This window comes from Sporothrix brasiliensis (assembly GCF_000820605.1).
Source record: "Sporothrix brasiliensis 5110 chromosome Unknown Cont20, whole genome shotgun sequence".
NCBI lineage: Eukaryota > Fungi > Ascomycota > Sordariomycetes > Ophiostomatales > Ophiostomataceae > Sporothrix > Sporothrix brasiliensis.
The window spans coordinates 741,063-762,500 of record NW_024467139.1 but is presented as its reverse complement, the minus strand read 5'-3'; the positions used below and the strand labels follow the sequence as shown (position 1 = coordinate 762,500).

Sequence of the window (21,438 nt, the reverse complement as noted above, 5' to 3'; positions counted from 1 at the left end):
CTCTCCAAACGGACAGAAAAACAGGAAAGAGCAACACAATGTAGTGGACAATGTGGTGGATCCTTCCTTTCCCATCGACCCCTCCGCGGCCTGCCCGTGTCCCCTCGGCCCTTCTTCTTTCGATATTTCGAGATGCAATGCCATGGGGGAAAGAGCATCCCACCCCCAACTTCCTTGCAATCAGCCGCGATATTATTCTTCCACCGCCCCTTTTTTGTACCAAAGGCAACGCGTACAATCGCGCCCATTCTTCCTCGTCCACCCCTTTGCTTCCTTGTTGCACCATCTGCCACGCATCGCTGACCCCATCTCATCCCGCCCTTCCCATCTGTCTATTTTCCGTTTATACTAGCCGTGCCAGAGAAAGGTCAGACGAGGTCCAGGAACGGGCAGACCGGCCAAACTGACCAAACCGACCAAAGATGGACTCAACATAGGAACGTGGAGGACTGGGAGCTTTCTGGCTCTCTCCGCCTCCACAGTTCTTGGCTCATAGTCCCTTTTCTTGGCCCCAACAATGGCGGGTATGGGGCAAGTCGTGCCGCCGTCCATCTTGACTCAAGCGAGTATGTTGCTTTCCGGAGCCCTCGATCCGGATTGCTTTCCACCAGTACGGTGGCCCCAGCGAAATAGGAGCAAGGCCTGGCTCGACCCCAGATTCAGGACCGCCCAGACGTTGCCAGGACAGGTACGAGAGCAAGTTGGAGCGGGGCGTGCTCTGCGAGTGCATGGCACTTTGAATCTATGAGGCACCTATCTGTCCCGTGATAGTTCCAGCGGAAGGAGGATCCGAATTCGTTCAAGGCGGTGGCATGGCACGTCTCCTCGCATCGCCCTCTTCGCCTTTTTCCAGGAGCACAAGGTCCATAAGGACGACCCCAATCTCATCAAATGAGTCCAGACCCTGGAGACAATACACTTCAATGGACGCTATGTACGGCTCTCCTGGCAGCAGTTTAGAGCTGTTTAGATTTGCTTTCCAACGCGCTCCACAACTCTGCCGACTTCCAATTTATCTCGTTCTGTTTTAGACTTATTTTCTCAGCCAGGACCAAACCTGGGCCCATACGCGCCGACAAATCGCAACATTCATCCCCGGGACCGGCTATGCACCGTGTAGGCTGTTGAGACCCGCCCATCTAACTTCATTTACCGCAGCATGTCTCTCCCACGGCCTTTCGGGCCCTCATTACCGTTTTAAGAGAGGGCTACATTGGTCTTTCAGAACACAATGATACAGCATCTTGGCAAAAGCGGGCTGCCAATGCACGCCTCTCACATATTTGGCGGCACCGTTAGATGCACCCATGGACGCCCTCTTCGAGCTTCAACGCGTATACCTTCTAGAACGACCGCAATGGCTCCAAGTTCTGCCGAGAGCAAACCTTGTTCGAACTCCCACGCCCACGCTCACGGCCATTTGCACTCACGCCCTTGGTCTGTGGTTTCGACTTGTCCCGTCCGTCTCGTCCTGTCATTTTCCCTATAAAGAGTGGCCCTCGTCTCGCCTCGTCGAAGCTTGCCTCTCCCCGTCCTTCTCTTTTGTTTCTCTTGTCTCCATCTCCAAGATCCGGGGCCCCGCATTTCGCAGTAGAGCATTCGCCGCTTCCAAGCCCAAGTCCACATCTCTCGTGCAACTACACTCTTTTTATATAGGTTTTTTTTGTTTTGCCTTGTTTGCAACCAACCGCCACAATGTACGCCAACATTGCCGCTTTCTCGACCTTCCTGGCCCTCGTCGCGGGCCAGCAGGTCGGCAAAGAGACCACCGAGACGCATCCCAAGATGTCGTGGCAGAAGTGCTCCGGCGCCGGCTCGTGCTCCACTGTCCAGGGCGAAGTCACCATCGACTCCAACTGGCGCTGGCTGCACGACAAGGGCGGCTACAGCAACTGCTACACCGGCAACGAATGGAACACGACCGTCTGCAAGGACGCCAAGAGCTGCGCTTCCAACTGTGCTCTTGATGGTGCGTTTTGAGGGGAGAGGCAGAATTTATGTGTTCAATGTGTCATATGTGTTCAACGAACAAATGACTAACGATTGCTCCTAGGCGCCGACTACAAGGCCACATACGGTGCCTCGACCAGCGGCAATGCCCTGACCATCGGGTTCGTCACCAAGGGCCAGTACGCGACCAACATTGGCTCGCGCTTCTACCTCATGGCCAGCGAGACCAAGTACCAGATGTTCACGCTCCTGGGCAACGAGTTCACGTTCGACGTCGACGTCTCGAATCTGGGCTGTGGTCTCAACGGCGCTCTGTACTTTGTCTCCATGGACGAGGATGGTGGCATGAGCAAGTACTCTACCAACAAGGCCGGCGCCAAGTACGGCACGGGCTACTGCGACGCCCAATGCCCTCGTGATCTCAAGTTCATCAACGGCGAGGCGAACTCGGCCAGCTGGAAGGCGTCGTCGAACGACGCGAACGCCGGTGTCGGCGGCTATGGCTCGTGCTGCTCGGAGATGGACATCTGGGAGGCCAACTCGATCGCCACTGCGTACACGCCGCACCCCTGCACGGACGTCGGCCAGACGCGCTGCGAGGGTGACGGCTGTGGAGGCACCTACTCGGCCACGCGCTACGCCGGCACGTGCGACCCCGACGGTTGCGATTTCAACTCGTACCGCATGGGCGTCAAGGACTTCTACGGCCCCGGCATGACGGTCGACACCAAGAGCAAGTTCACGGTCGTGACGCAGTTCATCAAGGGCTCGGACGGCAACCTCGAGTCGATCCGCCGCTTCTACGTGCAGAACGGCAAGGTCATCCCCAACTCGCAGTCGGCCATTGCTGGCACCACGGGCAACCAGATCGACACGGCCTTCTGCAAGGCCCAGAAGACGGCCTTTGGCGACGACGACCACTTCAGCGAGAAGGGCGGTCTTGTCCAGTTCACCAAGGCCGTCGGCGCCCCCATGGTTCTTGTCATGTCTCTGTGGGACGACGTAAGTGCTACATGTCGAGCGGGAGGGAACACATAATGTAACAAGTTGAAAGAGAACAGTACTAACAGACACGCAGCACAACTCCAACATGCTGTGGCTGGACTCGACCTACCCCACCGACGGCGATGCCACCGCCCCCGGCAGAGCCCGTGGTTCGTGCGACACCTCGTCCGGTGTTCCCAAGGATGTGGAGTCCAAGCAGGGCAGCGACCACGTCGTCTACTGTATGTCTTCCCAAGGCGTTGTGGATTTTTTTGTTTTGTTTTTGATTTTGATTTTGATTTTGATTTTGTCTCCCGTTTACAATACTAACACTTTGCAGCCAACATCAAGTTCGGCCCCATCAACTCGACCTTTGCCGCCAGCGGTTAAGCGACATTCTTGGGTATGGACGGAAACGGGACGGGCAAGGAGACGGCAAAAGGGGGGGCTTCGTGCCAGCTTCTTTCATCGCCTTGCTCGTTCTATATTCCATGGATGTGAAGTCGGTCTGGCAGTGTAAGTTGCGCATGTCTTTCCCAGGCACGTGCGACGCAATTACACGAACGGAGTCGACAACACTAAGTGACAAAAATAAAATAAAATAAAGCAAAGATGGGCATCGTTTGTATTCTAGTTCTGCCAATCTTCTCCCCTTGTAGAGACAAAAATAAAACTTAGACCCAGACTTGTTGCAGTATCGTCGAGTATCGTTGTGTATTTTGCAGTTGGCTACACGATAAAACCGACATCCGATTCACGGCGCGCATTGAACCGGACAGAGCATGCGGCTGCTTAAGTGGTCATGAGCCGACGGGAATGTACCATTTCAACCGGGCGGGCCTCGTACTCGTATGTGAGTATTAATTTCGTTTTGTATAATAATTCATAATCTCGATTGGTTACATGGGTATCGTCTATCTGCGCAGTTTTTTTTTTTTTTTTTTTTTTTTTTTGGCATGGCCATGTAAACGTTCAATCCGTGAAAATAAACAAAAATAACACACGGACGGGTAGAAATATGCAACAACAGACCATCGAAAAATGATCAAAATCTTTCGCTGTGAAAGGAAATACAACAAGGATAACAAGAAAAATGGAAAGAAATGAAAAGCACATTCACATAGTCCACACCCACCTATTCCATGGCAGTTTTGTCACAGAGGAAGCCGACAGAGTAGCGGTGCCTCCTTGGATGTCGATTTCGGTCACCGTCGCCGCCGTCGTCCCAGTATATGGGCACCACCGACAGGAAATTCACAAACGCCGAGCCGTCCTTGCGGAAATTGGTGACTTCGAGCTGCACCTCGCGGTTGTGCTTGACCGACTGGTGCAGCAGCTGGCGCACGGCCGGCTGCACATATGGACTGGGCGTCGACGGCGCCGAGGGCGGGACGGTCGGCTCCTGCACCGTGCCCGGCCACTGCAGGAAGCGACAGTTGCGGCCGAGCACCTCGTCCAGACTGTAGCCGGTGAGGGCGAGAAACGAGTGGGAGGCATAGACGATGGGTGTGTCCGGCAGGTAGAGGTCGCAGAGGACAATGGGGCAGGAGGCGTCGACGGGGCCGAGGTCGATGGCGGGATGCGGGCGCGCCACGACGCAGTACTAGTAGCGAGTCAGCAGCCCGGGTCGGATGCCATTGCCGCTCCGGTCCCTTCTTGCCAAGGCCGGATTATGTATGGGTGTATGTATGGCTCACCAAAATCTTCATGAGATCAAAGCCGCTGGGACAGTACATCCCTGGGAAGAAGAAGAGGTTGGAGTCGTAGGCCAAGGCGGGCTCTTGGTCGACGGCATCCTGAGCGCTCGTCTCACGCTCAAGCGTCGCAGGCGCCAGCGCCATCACCATGCTGCTAGTGGCGTTGTGGTTGTCACAGTTTTGTGGCCGGTGTTATAGTTGTGCTTGGGGAAGGGGGAGCTATTGTCGTTGTCGTATCCAGTTTTGTAAATATTGAAGAGATTTGGGGTCCTGGTCAGACTAGCTCGGATAAAGAATGATGTAAGTGATGATGAGACCACCGTCAGGTTGGTTTGATGCCATTAGTACTCTAGTATTTTTGACACAAAACATAAGAAGGGAGGGGGGAAACCGCAAAAAGACGAGAAAACGTCGAAAACCCTTGCAGCTTTCGGATACTATTCTTCTTTTCTTCTTTTCTTCTTTTCTTCTTTTCTTCTTTATATTTGCTTTCTCCCGGCTCCTTTACTCCGCGGCCCTCTCCGTGAACGCTATGCGGGTCGGATCTCGATGTCACAGCTGCTTGTTTTGAGAAAAAAGTGGACATGCCGGATTGACAGGTCTGTAGCCAACGGTACATTGTAGATCCCGCTGGGTACTCCTTTTTGTTTGACCACAAATCAACCTACGACTTTAGGAGACTGGTAGTTGGTCTAAGTTGGCGAGAGTCGAACATTCATTGCATTATTTTGGTTTGTTTATTTTGCGTGCTCTGCCAGCGTAGTTTGTGTTTCAAAAAGTAGCTAGATCCTGGTGCATCCTTTCGATTATAGTTTGATTATACCTTTCGATTATACCTTTCGATTATACCTTTCGATTATATCTTTCGATTATATTTAATAATCATACTATTCGAAGCACGGCGTGAGCTGGTCGGGCAGAGAAGCGATCGTCGATGACGAACCTGCGCCAAGGATCGGCAAGCTCTGGTTCACATCGTTTGCCGGCTTTACGTCTTCCAACGGCTAAGAAAATAAACACGCCCCATCGAACGTGGCCACACATGGGTTGCATTTTCGTGGAGTGGTATTTCACAAACCTCTTATTCTGTATTTATTCGCACTAGTTTTTTCCTCAGTCGTTCCATTTGCTGCACAAGTGGCGTGGGCGTTTCTTAGTAAACCATGTCCTCGTCTACAAAACCATTTTTTGAGTACAGTACAACAAAAATTTGTGAAGAAAGAAATATATTGCAAGAATTCCATAAAGTAAAGTGGAATCTGAAAGACCATCGCCAGGGCACGGCAACTCGAGACCCCCTAACCCCATACGGGCATTCTACTACTACAAACACCACACACCTGAAAACCAACGACCAACTAACGATCCCCGTTCCTGTTTGCCGGTTCGGGTGTCGGAACTGCATCGGTGGCCGACACGATTGGTTCGTGTAAGACGTCACGTGATGCTCACGTCGAATCGTGATCGCGCTAACAAGGCGTCGGCCGTGCGATCGAGATTGTCTTGTACGGAGACGATGTTTCTTTTGTAGCTGTCCACTCGCGATCGGCGGCGCAGTACGATGTACAGAATACGCCGTGTCGATGACTGATACGAAGCCTATGATATTCAGCATCAAAGAGTTTCACGATGGAAGATCTTCCAATGTTCGAGATGGACACAGATCATGATTGCCTATTTCGGCAATTTGCAATCTGGCCAAATTCGTCTATCTAAATATTACATAAACGGATATAGGCATATTATGCACAAGATGCAGCTCCGCTCCGCTTTTGGTTTGGCGTTAATGAGAACGCGGTCGACGCGTTTTCTTCAAGAATCGCCACGGGCGCACGGAGTCATCGGCACACAGCGCTCCATACAACCAATATGAACCGGCGCGGTCTGCTCGTGCAGCAGCCTGGGCGCCGCAGTAGCGGTCCTTCTACACCCTCTTCGTCGTCGACGCAACAACTGACGCGGCTCGCCCCCGATGACCTGCCGCCTCACCAAACACTGGAGCTGCCACTGTCCGAGGCCTCGGTGCGCAAGATTGCCGAGATTGGCAATCGCTCAGCCAGTCTGCGCGTCTACGAAACCCACCTGAAGAAGTCTGCCGAGCTGCTGCGCGAAGCCGTCGGCAACGTCAACGAGGCCCTGGCCGAGCGCATTGCCCAGCTCGAGGCGACGGCCGAGCGGCGGCGCGAACGAGGCGGGGACAAGCCGGGCGAGGGCGAAGCGGCGCTCATCGAGTCGGTGGCGCGCCTCAAGGAGAGCGTGGGCGACCTGACTGCGCAGGTGGAGCGGGGCGCGCGCACGACCATTGACCGGCAGATGGAGCTCGAGGACGAGCGGCAGGCGCTGACGGCCATGGCGTCGCGGATCGAGGCACGGTACCGTGAGGACAAGCAGCGGAAGCAGCAACAAGAGCAAGAACGCGAAGCGAGAGCAGCCGAAGGTGGCAGCCGATCACGGCGGCGGCGACGGAAGCGGCGGCGAACCGATGACGGAACGAAGCAAGAAAACAGCAACGACGACAACGGTGGAGACGAGGGCGACAGTGGCGAAGACGATGATGACAACGACAACGACGACGGCGACGGAGACATTACCAACACGTACCAGGGCCCGCCCGCGGCGAGCGCTCTGAGCATCTTGCGCGAGGAGCGTGCCATCCGTGCCGCCGCCTACGCCGAGATGACGGCCCACCAAAAATACGGCCTCAACAACGACTACATTGCCTTCAAGCAGATGCTGCACGTCAGCATGTACCCCGACGAGGATGTACAGCTGCCCGATGCGTCCCAATGGTTTGACGCGGCGGGTGAGCCGGCCCCGTACGGGCCCCGTGCCGGCAGCGGCGCAGGCGACAGTGGCGACGAGGTGGGCGGCGACAACGACGACGACGATTTGGTCGTCCAGCGCGAGGTTATCAGCTTCAAGTGCCCGTTGTCGCTCGTGGTTATGCAGGACCCCTACCGCAGCAACGTCTGCAAGCACTCCTTTGAGCACAGCGCCATTATGGAGTACCTCCGCCCCACCGGCAGCAGCCGCAGCGCCGCCCATGTCCCCAAGAAGTGCCCCCAGACTGGCTGCACCAAGGAGTTTACCGCGCTCGACCTCGTCCCCGACACCACGATGCGCCGCCGCATCCAGCAAGCCGCGAGGCGTGAGCGTCGCCGCCGGGATGCCGCCGAGGCGGCCACGTCGGACGCCGAGGGCGACGGCCATGGCGACGCGGATAACGGCCCGGAACACGCCCAGGACGTCGACGACATTGTCGACGCCAGCCAGCTGCGCCGCATGACAAAGGCAGAAAGCGAGGCCCGGAGTGTCAAGCGGGAGCGTTTCCAGCGGACACACTAGTCAAAATAGAAAAGGGGGGATGCGATGCACGAACTACACGAAAGTTTGGAGCAATGTGGTAGTATCCATAATGAGACATGATTTAACAGGTATTTTATGTACAAATAGACACAGGCAACGGCCGTCGAATCCAACTAGTCCACAATGTACAAAATCACAATGTACAACCACAATACAGTAACGAATTCCACGTGCACGCCGGCAGTCGAGTGCGTCAACATCAATAGGAACAAGCCAATACAGGTTTACAAGGGCAATAAGCCGCACTTGCCTTTTGAAAAACCATTTTGTCAAGAAGTGCAAGAGGAAGGAGCAGCCAGCATATCGCCAGAGACGATGCGGCAGCGAACGCGGCGGTGGGCCCGGCATGCGGTAGGACCCGGACAAGGAAAGAGCGATCGCGTAAAGCACTTCGTGCGCTCCGCCTACGTCCAGAAGCCTCGATATGGGCGAGCAGTCAAAGACAGTAGACGTCAGCGATGGCTTTCTGTTCGAGATCGCCGTAACAGTCGCTACCGCTACCACCCGTACGCGGCCGTACTGTAATTCATGCGGATTGTTAACCGCCTACGCGTGATCCTTGATCATGATCAGTCTGAAAGAGTGCCAAAGTAGGAGTTAGCAACCATTCCAAGATATGCTGTACCAGAAAAACCACCGCAAGTAACAGACCATCAATACCCTTCATATGTGGTTAGACACCTAATTAATCGAGTTAACTCGGCGAAAGAAGAGACGAAAGCGACAAGGGCCATTCTTGCCACCACTGACCAGGACCGACTGGCGAGAGATTGAGCGTCTACATTGTAAGCGATGATCTCAAATAAAACGACAAATTGAGACGGTGAAATGTCGTAGGCTTCTGACATTGTCATGGTCGTCATTGCTGTTGCGTTCTTATTTTGCTGCGTTCCTATTTTGATGCCGTTTGTGGTACTCTGTGACGTATCTGGCAGGTACCAATAGGAGCATCAAGTCTAGCTAGGAAGGTGCTTTCCCGATAAGACCCCACCGTCCTCTGATAAGGCCACTAAACTGTCGGTACGTCGTAATTAGCAGGCAGCTCCACCCCTGCCACCCGCCCGCACCTGCCCACATCTAGGTCCAGCTGGTAAACAGCGTCCCATTTTGCCTCCTTTCGTCTTGTCTTTTGTCATCTCCTTTTCGTCCACCTCGACCACGCGACCGCCCTTCTCCCTCCGCCGCGCCCCTGCGTGCCCGCCAGCGCCTCTCCCTCCTACTCCATACCATGGCGCAAGAAGTCCGCATCTGCGTCTGCGGCGACGAGGGCACCGGCAAGTCCAGCCTGATCGCATCGCTCGTCAAGGATGTCTTCATCACGAACAAGATCCAGGCTGTGCTGCCCCAGATCACTATCCCGCCCAACATCGGCACGCCGGAGAATGTCACAACAACCATTGTCGACACGTCTGCGCGCCCGCAGGACCGCACCACGCTGCGTAAGGAGATCCGCAAGTGCAACGTCATCTTGCTCGTCTACGCCGACCACTACAGCTACGAGCGCGTTGCCCTGTTTTGGATGCCCTACTTTCGCTCCCTCGGCGTCAATGTCCCCGTGGTTCTGTGCGCCAACAAGTCCGACCTGACCGCTGCAGCCACGGGTACGGCGGCCCCAGCCACGGGCCCAGCAGCGCCGTCGGGCGGTGTGCCAGCCTCGGGCGGCAACAGCCCCGGGAGCGACGACCAGCTGGCGCAGGTGCTCGAGGAGGAGATGGTTCCTGTCATGCAGGAGTTCCGCGAGATCGACTCATGCATCCGCGCGAGCGCCCGCGACCACCGCAACGTCAACGAGGTGTTTTTCCTGTGCCAAAAGGCCGTCACCCACCCCATCGCGCCGCTCTTCGACTACAAGGAGGGCAACCTCAAGCCCGCGTGTGTGGCCGCCCTCCGCCGCATCTTTTACCTCTGCGACAAGGACCAGGATGGCTACCTCAACGACCGCGAGATGCACGCCTTCCAGGAGACGGCCTTCAACAAGGCTCTGTCGCCCGAGGACTTGGCCAGCATCAAGCTGACGCTTGCCAAGGCCGCACGCGGCGGAGGCACCGACAACGGCAGCGGTCGCGCGGATACGACGACCGGGTCTCGGCGAGGCGGCGGGCCTGCACGCGGGACCTCGTCTACGGCTGCTACAGGCTCGCGGCCCGTGTCCAGCAACGGTAGCAGCAGCACGCTCGGGCGCAGCGCGGCTGCTGCGTCGGCGTCGGCGTCGGCGTCAGCGGCGGCCTCCGAACTCGTCGACCGCGGCATTGACCTGGCGGGATTCCTGCAGCTGAACCGCATCTACGCCGAAAAGGGCCGCCACGAGACCATCTGGGTCATCCTGCGCCAGTTCCACTACACCGACAGCCTGAGTCTTGCAGACAGCTTTTTGCACCCGCGCATTGACATTCCCGACTCCGCCTCTGCCGAGCTCAGCCCTGCCGGCTACCGCTTCTTCATGGACCTCTTTTTGCTCTTTGACAAGGACAACGACGGCGGGCTCAACGACGAGGAGCTCGCGGCGCTGTTCGCGCCCACCCCCGGCCTGCCCGCGTCCTGGGTCGAGGCCGACTTCCCCGCATCCACCGTGCGCAACGAGGCCGGCCACATTACTCTGCAAGGCTGGCTGGCCCAGTGGAGCATGACGACGTTCCTGGAGCCCAAGACCACGATGGAGTATCTGGCCTACCTGGGATTCGAGGCACCCGGCGCCAAGGGCCTCGCTGCCGGCCCCACAGCTGCGTTCAAGATCACCAAACCGCGCAAGCGCCGCCGGCGTCCGGGCCGTGTGGACCGCAACGTCGTGCTGTGCTACATTGTGGGTGCACCCGGTGCTGGCAAGTCGTCGCTGCTCGATGCATTCTTGGGCCGCCCCTTTGACCCGCTGCACCGCCCCACCATACGGCCGCGCCGTGCCGTCAACAGCGTCGAGCTCGAGGGCGGCAAGCAGTGCTACCTGATCCTCGAGGAACTCGGCGAGCTCGAGCCCGCCGTGCTCGAGAACCAGGCCCGCCTCGACCAGTGCGACCTGCTCTGCTTTGCCTACGACTCGTCCGACCCGGACTCGTTCAGCCACCTCGTCGATCTGCGCAACCGCAACGGCCATTTGCTCGACGAGCTGCCGGCCGTCTACGCCGCGCTCAAGGCCGACCGCGACAAGACCACCCAGCGCAGCGAGCAGCAGCCCGATGCCTACACGGCGGCGCTGCGGATGAGTGCCCCGCTGCACGTCAGCGCCACCTGGGAGAGCATCAGCAATCTGTTTGTGTCGCTGGCCGAGGCCGCCACCACCCCCAGCCTTGCCTTTCCCAAGAGCGAAGAGCCCGCCGCCGACCGCACCAGCCTTTACGTGGCCCTCGGCGCCGTGGCATGTGCCGCCGCTGCCGCCTTTATCATGTATGTTAACGTTACCGTGCTTTATTTTTGTTTTTTTCCCAGTTCCGTTCCGTTGCTAATGCCAACACAGATGGCGAAGGTCGACCAGCCAGGCATGAGGCCATGTCTTTCCAGATGCCACTTTTTTCGATCTACTCAATGTCCCCTGCTCCTCACCCTCATCTCCCATCGCCACTCCTATTTGGACGCTTCTCATGATACCCAGTTCTTTTGTCTTTCGACCCTTTTGACACGAGTTTCCACTTCCTGTAACAATATGTCCCTGCATAGCACAGTATGCTCGTTGTATTACAGTATGTTATTTAATATTTTTGCATCCTTCTGTGCCCGTCGCTGCGTAACCACAATGTCCTGTGAATCATGACCTGGTCTGTTCTCTGTACTCCATACGCCATCTTGTCTCTACGTCCGAAGGTCACTCTGTGTGCGAATCATGTAAAGTCTCGTAGAAGGCGCAGATGCACCCAGCAGCATCTGCAGGTGGTTCCTTCCCGGCAGAAAACCGGCCTGTGTCGCCTGCCTTGCCAGAAACAGTTCGCACCAGTAGCTGCTAGCTCGCACGTTTGCGGGGTCTGACAAGGCAAGAACACCCACAAGGCCAGACCACAGACGTGGGAAAGAGGGGGAAGGCACGGCCCAGACAGCCAGCCACCCACCAAAAGGACGCAACCGATGCTGAACGGCCGCCTCTGAGTGGTCGGCGCATGCACTATTTGTGGGGTAAGGAACGACCCAGCTCCTCACGCCTTGCCCTGTTCGACAGCGCCAGACGGGCATTCTGGCACCTTCCCAACAATCACCTATCCGCAGCGAGGCAGGCACAACCCTGGGACAATTCCGAATCAACCGCCAAAAGACCAGTCGGAGGAAGTAGCAACGGACGCGCGCTGCTTCTTTCTTTCCTCGTCTCTTTTTCTTTGCCCTCTCGTCGTGATCTTATTTTGCCCTCAACAACAAATTTCCATCCACCAACCGACAACATCGACACTCGCCCATTCTGTGCCTCATCAGCGCCTATCTCGGCTTTACCAGCGACGCTGGCGATAGCGTGTGCATGCACTCCTTGGTCTGACCCTGGTGCGGAGACATTTCGGTGTGGTATCGTCCATATTCCGTACATTATTAACGGACGAATTGCAACCGACCCAATTCGACGACGAATAAACCGACAACTTGAACGACAGCTGGAGAGCACCGCAAACAAAACAGCGGACAGACTGTCTGGCTCGTGCGACCAACTGCAGGGACAGCCTTACTGCAGTGTCCCCCCTCGAACCAGCCATACCAAGTCACGGCGTCCGCCATCGCCGACGATCATTGAAAGCATTATCGCAACGATCGGCAGCAGACTGACGACGGTTGGACGATTCTGACGACAGCCTCGTCTCCGACCAGCTCTGTGAAGAGGCATCCCGTGGTCCATTTCGCTCATACCTGTCAGCCTTGTGCAACAGCCGCCCAAGTACGGAGCACCGACCTTCTGAACTCGGCGACCTCTTTCGCGACGACTATTCGTGACACGAAAACCATCAAACATTAATAAAGACACCGACAGCAGTCTACTGGGACTGCCAGTATCACAGCCGCAACCATGTTGTACGTTATGCTGTCGTGTCGGTTGAACCAGTGTCCTTTGCATCTAACATGCCCTCCAGTGTGCTGCCGCCCCCGCCTCGGTATCCCAGTCAGATGCTGTACAATGGCGCCTATCTCAGTGGCCAGATGGTTCCCATGATCGAGACCAACAACATCCTGTCACACCCAACTGGTCCCGACTGCCAGTTCCTCGTCGGCGAAGGTATGTTTCTGCGCTCTGCTCTGCTAATGGATTGCCGCCTTGCATTCGGTCTGATTGACGTCCATCGCTAGGTCTCTACGTCCTCGAAGAAGACCTTCTGCTCGCGACGCCCCCGCCGCACCCTTCGGAAACTCCCGTCATCAACCCCAACCCGCTTGCGACGACTCCTCTGCCTGCTACTGCCGGCACCAAGATCTCGATGGTCGCCCTTGTCGATCCACCGCCGCCACCGGCTCTGGCCCTGCTCCTGTCCGGCGCCAACAGCACTGCTCCTCCCGCAGACAATCCGGGGTCGTCCTCGGGCCCCTTTGCGACAGTGGAAGAACACCCGGACGGCGAATCCAGCAGCAGTGCACCCACAGGCAACGCTACAGGCGACTCTGCGACGGGCCGGCTGAGCTTCAACACCAACAGCGCCATGTCGGCTGGCAGCGACACCGCGCTGGCGGGTGCTGCTGCATCCGGTGCGGCGCCAGGCACGGCGGCCGATGCGGCAGCCGGTAGCAGCAACCCGTTGACTGCCAACAGCTTCAACCATAGCGCAACGTCGACCACCAGCGCCCTCGCGACCCTGGCCAGCCTGGGCGGCAACAAGGCCAGCGGCGGCAAGCAGCGCAAACCCAAGAACAACGTTACCAAGAGCAACTCGTCGTTCATCTCCCGCGTGATTGTCAACGACAACCTGGCCAAGCGCCTGCAGGACCGCCCGGCCACCGGCATCTTTGTGTTTGCCAACATCAACCGTGCCTTCCAGTGGGTCGACATGTCCTCCGAGACGAAGAAGGACTACTTCACCAAGATCCTGTTCACCAAAGCGCACTGCCTGTGCCACGACATCAACCCGGTGACCAAGAGCGCGTCGCACCTCGACGTGATCATGGGCTTCTCGACCGGCGAGCTCATCTGGTGGGAGCCTTTCTCGCAGCGCTACATGCGCCTCAACAAAAACGGCATCATCCGCGGCACGCCCGTGTCCGACGTGCGCTGGGTGCCCGGGTCCGAGAACCTGTTCATGGCCGCCTTTATGGACGGGTCGCTCGTCGTGTTTGACAAGGAGAAGGAGGACGCCGCCTTTGTGTTTGACGAGGACGAAGCCAATCGCCAGCGCCTGTCCAACAGCACGGCGGCCCGCGCGCACATTCAGGTCGAGCGCTCGATCCACACCAAGGGCCAGAAGAGCAACCCGTTTGCGTTTTGGAAGCTGTCGAACCAGCGCATCAATGCCTTTGCCTTTTCGCCGCAGGCCAACCACGTCGCCGTTGTGTCCGAGGACGGCTCGCTGCGCATCATTGACATCTTGCGCGAGGAGCTGTTGGGTCTCTTTTACTCGTACTACGGCGGCCTTACCTGCGTGTGCTGGTCGCCCGACGGCAAGTACGTGGTGACGGGCGGGCAGGACGACCTGCTGTCCATCTGGCGCGTGGCCGACCAGACGCTCGTCGCCCGCTGCCAGGGCCACCACTCGTGGGTCACGTCCGTGGCGTTTGACCCGTGGCGCTGCGACGACCGCGTCTACCGCATCGGCAGTGTCGGCGAGGACAGCCGGCTGTGTCTCTGGGATTTCAGCGTCGGCATGCTGACCCGGCCCAAGGCGACGACGTCCACGAGCAACTCCAACATCCACACGGCGACATCAACCGGGAAGGCGGTCGGCAGAGGCAGCAGCAAGCCGTCGACAGCGGCTGGTGGCGGTGGTGATGGCAGCGAGGAGGACGCGGACGGCTACGTGATGGTGGATGAGTCCAACGGCGGTGACGAGCGCGTGCACCCGGTTGAGCCGCGGGCACGGACAGCCATTCTGCCGCCTGTTTGTGTAGGTCGACTTTTTTTGGCTGTTCGTCTTCTTTCTTCTTGCAACAAACTAGAATATCCATACTAACACAATGCAGTCCCAGGTGGTTGACAAGGACCCCCTCTGCTGGCTCGGATTCACCGAAAGCGCCATCATGATCAGCAGCAAGACTGGCCACATCCGCACATGGAAGCGGCCGACCGACAGCGCAGCGCAAGCGCCATAAAGAGCCAAGCCGAGGCTCCCAATTTGTGGTTTGGCTATCTTTTGGGTACTTGGTTTCTTCTTTGCACGCACTTCACTCTCACCGGGTGTCACAAGCACTTTACATCATCTTTGTCGGCGTGTCCTGTCCACTGCTTCCCTCATTGTGCTTCACGTCATGCCCTCTACGCCTTGGATATGTTTCATGTCACACTCTCCTTGTACAAAACGAACCGCTCATTTCTTGGATTTTCTGTTATTGTACGCAGTATTTGTCGATCGCTTCCATTTATGCTTGATTTTGGTGTCTCATTTTGTTCGCTTGGTGTGCTGGGGCAAGATCTCGTTCGCTGTGGGCTTCAGAAGAAGAATCACACTCACCAGTCAACAAGTCAACTTCAATGCCAAACAGAAACGACTCCGCTTGTTGATAACCAAAACGAAGCGTATGCGCTCCCTACCCACGCTTGGTTTACCAACTGCTGACGTGCGTGTTTGTGATGCAAATGTTCAAATAGATCACTCCGATATTCATTTGTGTCTCCAGCCTCGTCCAGGTACGGCGTACTGTTCCACATAGGCTCGCATGTGATTGGCGTTTTCGACGTGATGGGGTTTCTGCCAATCAGAATTGCATAACGGGACGGAGCTCTGTCGAGGCTACGTGCAGTACACCCGAGCTGCAGATGGATTGCCAGTGCATGGTACAGATTACAGTGTGCAGTTCTAGAACGAGTTGCACCGCGCGTCGAGGGGAGTGGGCGGGCCGTCGCAAAGGCGTCTGTCTATCAGGAGGGATACGGATACCTGCGAGCGATCCACACGAGGGTCCCGCAGCGATCCAAGCCATTGTGACGGGAAGACGGTTCGCTGATAACGAGCAGCATCTCGCAAAGCAATGCCCGACACCCGAAACGGCCCGGCGGTGCCCAGCGGTGTTGACACGGGCTGACAGATGCCCTTGTTGGCGAGTCTCGCTGGATCACTAAGCTCTCCCTAGAAATAGGTGCAAGGCCGGCCAAAGTATTCTGTAGTGCTCATGTCCTCTTTATGATGGATGCCGCAGATTCCGGTGGACGCACAGAGTCACGAAAGTCAGGACGAGTGAGAACATGAAAGTACGGTGTACACCAGCTACAAAACGTCGAGCAGGGTGGAAGATGGCCATGAGGAAATACAGGTGCCAATGGGTTCCAGCATCTCGCTCAATAAGACGCAGAAATTCAAGATTGCGAATGGAGTCATATTTTTGGACATCTCCAGTTATCAAGAGGCAAGAGGCAAAAAAAAAGGTACAGCAAAACCCATTGCCCAAAGCACTGCAGGCACGCCCGTACACCAAAAGCGAATCGGCCAAGAACGACCGGCCAGGCTGGTCTCCCTTGCTCTTTCCCAACAAAGCATTCGCAGCCTTGCACCTGCCAGTCAATGTGAACACGCCTTCACAGGGAAAGAGGGCAAAGAATTTTTAAAGCTCGGGCCGTTCTTTATCTAAAACGCACCCCCCCCCTCTTCCTGTTACGGACATTTTTCTTGAGCTTCCACAAAGCGGATCCCCGTTGTCGGCTCTGGACCCGAGTCCACCTCTTCCCGCAGCATATGTGGATCTCTTTATTTTTCTGCACTTTTCGTTGATCTGAGGGAGGGCCCTGTTGATCCAATGGTTCCTCCGTCTGCGACACAATGGGTGGATGTGTGGAAAAGTCGGCGGGGCATGGGCAAGAAGGAAAGAGTGTTGTCGGTCGTCTTGGAATGCATCCCTGGACGCAGATACATTACTGATATGATAAAAGAAATGGCGGCAAAGATGATAACGCCATCACAGAGAGCCTAGCCGACCGAGGACGTCGTGGGTTCATGAGCTCATACGACTGGGCAGGCTACAATCAGGAGTCTCAGGAAGTTTCTCCGAGGTGTGGGCGCCACAAAAGGACAAGCAGAGACTTGGTATTTTGTCTAGGCATTTCATTTTTGGTTCTATTGCACTTCAGAAAGTGCGACTTTGCTTCTAAATTGTAATTACACCCCGGTGGTGCCATGAACTGATATGGCGAGATCTGGCGAGATCGCAGGATACACTCAGCCCTGTAGTAGTATACATTTGTATTGGTATGCATAATATGTAAGATAACATGCAACCGACAAGTCCATTTTACGGCCCCTGGAGTGGTGTCTGATTGTGCGCTTTTAAGAAATAGAATCTCCGTTTCAATCTGTACGTCGTATTCTCCTGTTCGATGTTCTTGAAACGCCAGGCTCCATCATCGTACCGTGACTTGACACCGTTTCACACCGTTTGGGCCTGTTCCCGAGCTTCTTTCGCCACCCGCCGGCGGCGGCAATCACAAAATTTCTTCGCCTGCCACGTTTTCCGTTGGTACAACGTATTACTATGAGCTAGTTTTACACTCAGCGAAAGCAACGATTCGGCCTCAGCTTGATACTTTCGTCGGCCTCTGCAACTTGTATTTCGGAGACTCACCTTGGATCCAGCAGCCTCAAGGCTCGGTCAGGCTATGCACGCACCGGGCGGGAGCTATTTTGGACCGAGGAAGCTGTCGTTTCGTCATTTTATTGTCTCCTGGTAGCACGGCTTCTGCCTTATTATTTAGTCCAACGGCAGACTTGCCTGTGACAGTCGTGAATGTGAAAAGCTACCCACTGTGATCGACGGCTTGCCGTAATGCCTTTACGTTTTGTTTCCGAGGTAATTACATTACGGTAGAAGGTAAATGCAAGCTTTGTCTCCTGTGACCATTCTTTGCATTGTCTCTTTACCTTGCCGAGATGTTCTCGGCCGAGCTGGTAGTATTTTATGTTCATTTTGTATTTTTATACCGAGCGTGACGGACTTTGCCTCGATTTGGTTTTCGCTCTCTAAATGCCGATCTTGGCGAATCTATTCCCGATGGGTGTCGGCAAAGGGGCAGCGCGGCTGGGTAAAGGTTATTCAGAGTCATTTTTTGTCACTCCAAAGGCCCCGTCTCCCTCCCTGCGAGCCTGCCTCTCAAATTTACTCTCTGTATCACTCGTTGTTTCTTTCGCTGTGATTGTTTTTTGCTGGTGCTGTTCACCGTATCTTTTAAAAGTGCTCTCACATACCCACATTTTACAGAGAAAAAATTGGGGCAAAGTGATAGCAACATGCGTGAACGAGCAGACCAGAAAACGAAAAAGAATTGGGCCAAACATTCTTCCTATCGCGTCATCGACGCTGAGCACGCCGCTGTGGCGAAGCAGAAATTTCAATCGCGACCGACGCCCAGACCAAGTCATGCTATGGCAATACCATCTTTGCTCTCAAAGTTTGAAGTGTTTCATTGGCCGATGAAGGTAAGTCAAGTCGAAAATCAATACAATGTCCATAGCGATTTCGCAAAGCTGTCCGCTTTTCCCCAATCCATGGAACCTGTCCACAGATATGATTGAAATGTGAGTCAGGTCGCCAGGGCGTCTCGAGTTGACAAGAGCGAACGTTCCTTCCTCGTAATCTCGGACACAGTCCAGAAGCTTCGGCCACTGTTCAACACGAGCTTTACAGGGAAGGCGCGGGTGTCACTTTGCTTTGCTCAGTCATGGAATGCATAAGCACAGAACGAGTGTCAGGAATGCGGCGCTTCGGATTACGAAAGCAGATGAGCCTCAGGTGGACGTATTGATCACACAAGGATGTTGGAAACAACAAACTGCCCGGGCCTTTCCAAGGGTCATCGAGGAGGGTGTCAAAAGGAAAATTCATAAGAAAAAGCTGCTCAGACCATCAAACGTTCCTTCCTTTTCATCCGCTCGTGCCATACAGTCCGTACGTATATTGTTCGTCGAGGAAGGTCACAATAGGCAGGGGCAGCCGCTAACTTACACGGTCGGGTGCAGCCTTCCCCGATCAGCAGGCGCGCTGTGTCCCACCCATTCGGGAAGGAGGGGCAGGCCGACTTGACGACCTTCTCTCTGCGTCGGAGACCACTCTTTCGTCGAGGCCGCCTTGCACGCGTTGCACGCCCTCGCTTCTTGACCGCTTTCTCGGATTGGCATGACGAAAGGGAGAGGAAGAGATTCTGACAAAAATCTTTCCCAAAAAGGGACCCTCTGATTATACCACACAGTAGAAAATAAGGACAAAATAGAAAACGAGGTGATGCGGCTTCGCTCAACGGACACGGAATGGACGTCGCCTTGACCATCGCTGCATGCCCCGTCTGTGCGAACCGCGAACCAAGGAACGGGACGCAAACCAAGAGAAGACAAAAGAAGACAACCCATGTATGAAAGAGGTGGTGAGGATTAAAGAGGAAGGCGGTAGAGTAGGTCCTTTCGCAAGCATCCCTGCGTTTGGGTCCATGACAGCCACGAAGCGCGGCTGAGCAAAGCACGACGTTTTGCTTTGCCATACTCTTTAAAAGTCTCCGGTTCCTGTATTCCAAGCCGCTCCCCGCAAAGGCATACCCTTCCGAGACGGAAGAGGAGCGTTGTGCAACGGACAGCATTCCGTTGGTCTACCTCGCTCCCTCTCTGATCTTTTTCGTGCGTCGATTATGCGCATCACATTGACCAAGCGTCCGACGACAGCCTCACCAATGCTGACTGCGTAAGCCACCAATATGTCGAGGTGTCCGATAATATTGGCTGACTTTTCAGCTTGTACGAAGCAGTCGTGTCGACATACTTGTCTCCTCAATGTTCGGTGGCCGTTTTGTACTTTACTTTCGGTGGCTTGTCGCGTCCCCCCACGCACAACTTCCTTTTTCGGTCTAGACGACAAGACGTAAGATGCAGGGCACAAGACACAGGCAGTCTGTATCCAAGCATCGGGCCAGGTGTTGTCGACCGTCGCGGTCGACAAATTTGTCAAGTTTATGGCAGCCTGGAACGGTCGTCAGACTCGAATGGAAAGCACTGTAAAGCCGCCATCGATTCGGTCTCCGTCGCTGTCACTGATGGGCCGACGGTTCGATAGCGGTTCGATAACAGTCCGTCAGATGCATTTCTCATGTGCTTCGTCATGTTGGGCTGCCGTGGTTCCTCGGCATCGTGACTAAGCAAGTTGCGAGGTCAAAGAAACAGGTCACGGTATGGTGGAATGGCGCAGTACAAAGGTCCTGTATTTGGAGCCTGTGATCAGCTGAACCGGGCACAAGCGGCAGGTTCGCTGGGTGTGTTTGCGTACTTCTTCGTCCATCGTACAGGTCCTCAGTCCACTAACAGCAGTAATTACGTACGCGGAATTACGGCGTATTGTATGGGCTTCCCGAAATTCTCCCATCCTTGTGCCGCTTTCCAACGACTTACAGGCCTCTAGTCCCTCTGAGCTCTCAGTATTACTACATCGAACATTAACCACAAGTTACTGCAACATACCACCTTCCGAGGCCATCGTACTCTTTGCAGTCTCCGTCCATGCTGGACCCCGTCCTCTGCGGCGGTAGATGCCGCCCTTGCAGATGATAAATGCAGGCAAAACTGTGCTGGGTTTTTCCTGCCAATTGTTCATGGGTGCTGACCTCGGAAGAGCGCCCTGGGAAAGAAGTGCCCCCACGCCTACTGTTCCCTGTCTTCTAGTCCCGCTTCAAAACACCTTCTCAGTAATTGTCAGAGGTGCAACCGGAAGACCCGTTTTAAGATATCGACCGCAATCACATCATACCGAGACCGCCAGCGTCGGCCCTGTGTGTTGCCAGGCTCAGCGGCCGCTATCCCCACCAATAGGGAGGCCGTCCGCGGCTTCAACGCCCTAGCGTATGGTCGGGAGCCTCCTGTCCACACCACGTCGCCCACTGCAGTCGCCCACGACCGTCACTCTACACAGTACTTCTGTATGGCTTTCTAAGATCCTTCAATTGCTACACTCCTTTTTATTTGGCATTCCTAGCGCGGTGAGTGGGTCCTGCCACCGATATGCTTTTGTTAGAACCAGGAAAGAACAAAAGGAAGGAAAGGAAGAGCAAACTATGCACACCCCCCGTGCGCCTTTCCTCTCCTAGCACCCGACGGTCGCAAACAGGGCTAGGGAATCAAACAGCGAGGTTTTTCCCATGACATCAAGATGAACGCCATTTCTTACTGACCCCGTCCAGTACGAGAGCAACCCACCCACGCAAGCTGTTTTTCACGGCCGCGGCCCTCCAATATTTGCCACGTCTTGCGCTGCCTCTGCCTCGCTGCCGTCGTGTCCAGTATTGTCTTTGCGGTTCGCAGCTCAGCACTAGTACAGAATAGATGCCACAGGATGAGGATGGAGCACACCTTCAGCCCTGGCTTCGTGAATAAACGAG

At 55.6% G+C, this 21,438-nt stretch overlaps 5 protein-coding genes across 5 annotated transcripts; 4 read left to right on the top strand and 1 right to left on the bottom strand.

Moving 5' to 3' along the window:
- Positions 1-1,695: 1,695 nt before the first annotated feature.
- SPBR_07079 (1,4-beta-D-glucan-cellobiohydrolyase) lies at positions 1,696-3,324 on the top strand (the record flags this gene model as incomplete). The annotated part of the gene is made up of 4 exons (XM_040765333.1): positions 1,696-1,969; positions 2,054-2,952; positions 3,029-3,176; positions 3,275-3,324. 4 exons carry the CDS (start codon positions 1,696-1,698, stop codon positions 3,322-3,324), a joined length of 1,371 nt encoding a protein of 456 aa, XP_040616209.1.
- A 745-nt stretch (positions 3,325-4,069) lies between these two features.
- On the bottom strand, positions 4,070-4,781 carry SPBR_07825 (vivid protein; the record flags this gene model as incomplete). Its single annotated transcript, XM_040766079.1, has 2 exons — positions 4,070-4,537; positions 4,632-4,781. The coding sequence occupies 2 exons, from the start codon at positions 4,779-4,781 to the stop codon at positions 4,070-4,072; spliced, it is 618 nt and encodes a 205-aa protein (XP_040616208.1).
- A 1,719-nt stretch (positions 4,782-6,500) lies between these two features.
- On the top strand, positions 6,501-7,976 carry SPBR_07191 (chromosomal organization and DNA repair protein; the record flags this gene model as incomplete). The annotated part of the gene is made up of 1 exon (XM_040765445.1): positions 6,501-7,976. The coding sequence occupies one exon, from the start codon at positions 6,501-6,503 to the stop codon at positions 7,974-7,976; it is 1,476 nt and encodes a 491-aa protein (XP_040616207.1).
- A 1,249-nt stretch (positions 7,977-9,225) lies between these two features.
- Positions 9,226-11,473, top strand: SPBR_06742 (uncharacterized protein; the record flags this gene model as incomplete). Its single annotated transcript, XM_040764998.1, has 2 exons — positions 9,226-11,375; positions 11,446-11,473. 2 exons carry the CDS (start codon positions 9,226-9,228, stop codon positions 11,471-11,473), a joined length of 2,178 nt encoding a protein of 725 aa, XP_040616206.1.
- Positions 11,474-13,019: 1,546 nt separating this feature from the next.
- On the top strand, positions 13,020-15,191 carry SPBR_06778 (catabolite repression protein creC; the record flags this gene model as incomplete). Its single annotated transcript, XM_040765034.1, has 3 exons — positions 13,020-13,173; positions 13,245-14,986; positions 15,063-15,191. The coding sequence occupies 3 exons, from the start codon at positions 13,020-13,022 to the stop codon at positions 15,189-15,191; spliced, it is 2,025 nt and encodes a 674-aa protein (XP_040616205.1).
- Positions 15,192-21,438: the final 6,247 nt, after the last annotated feature.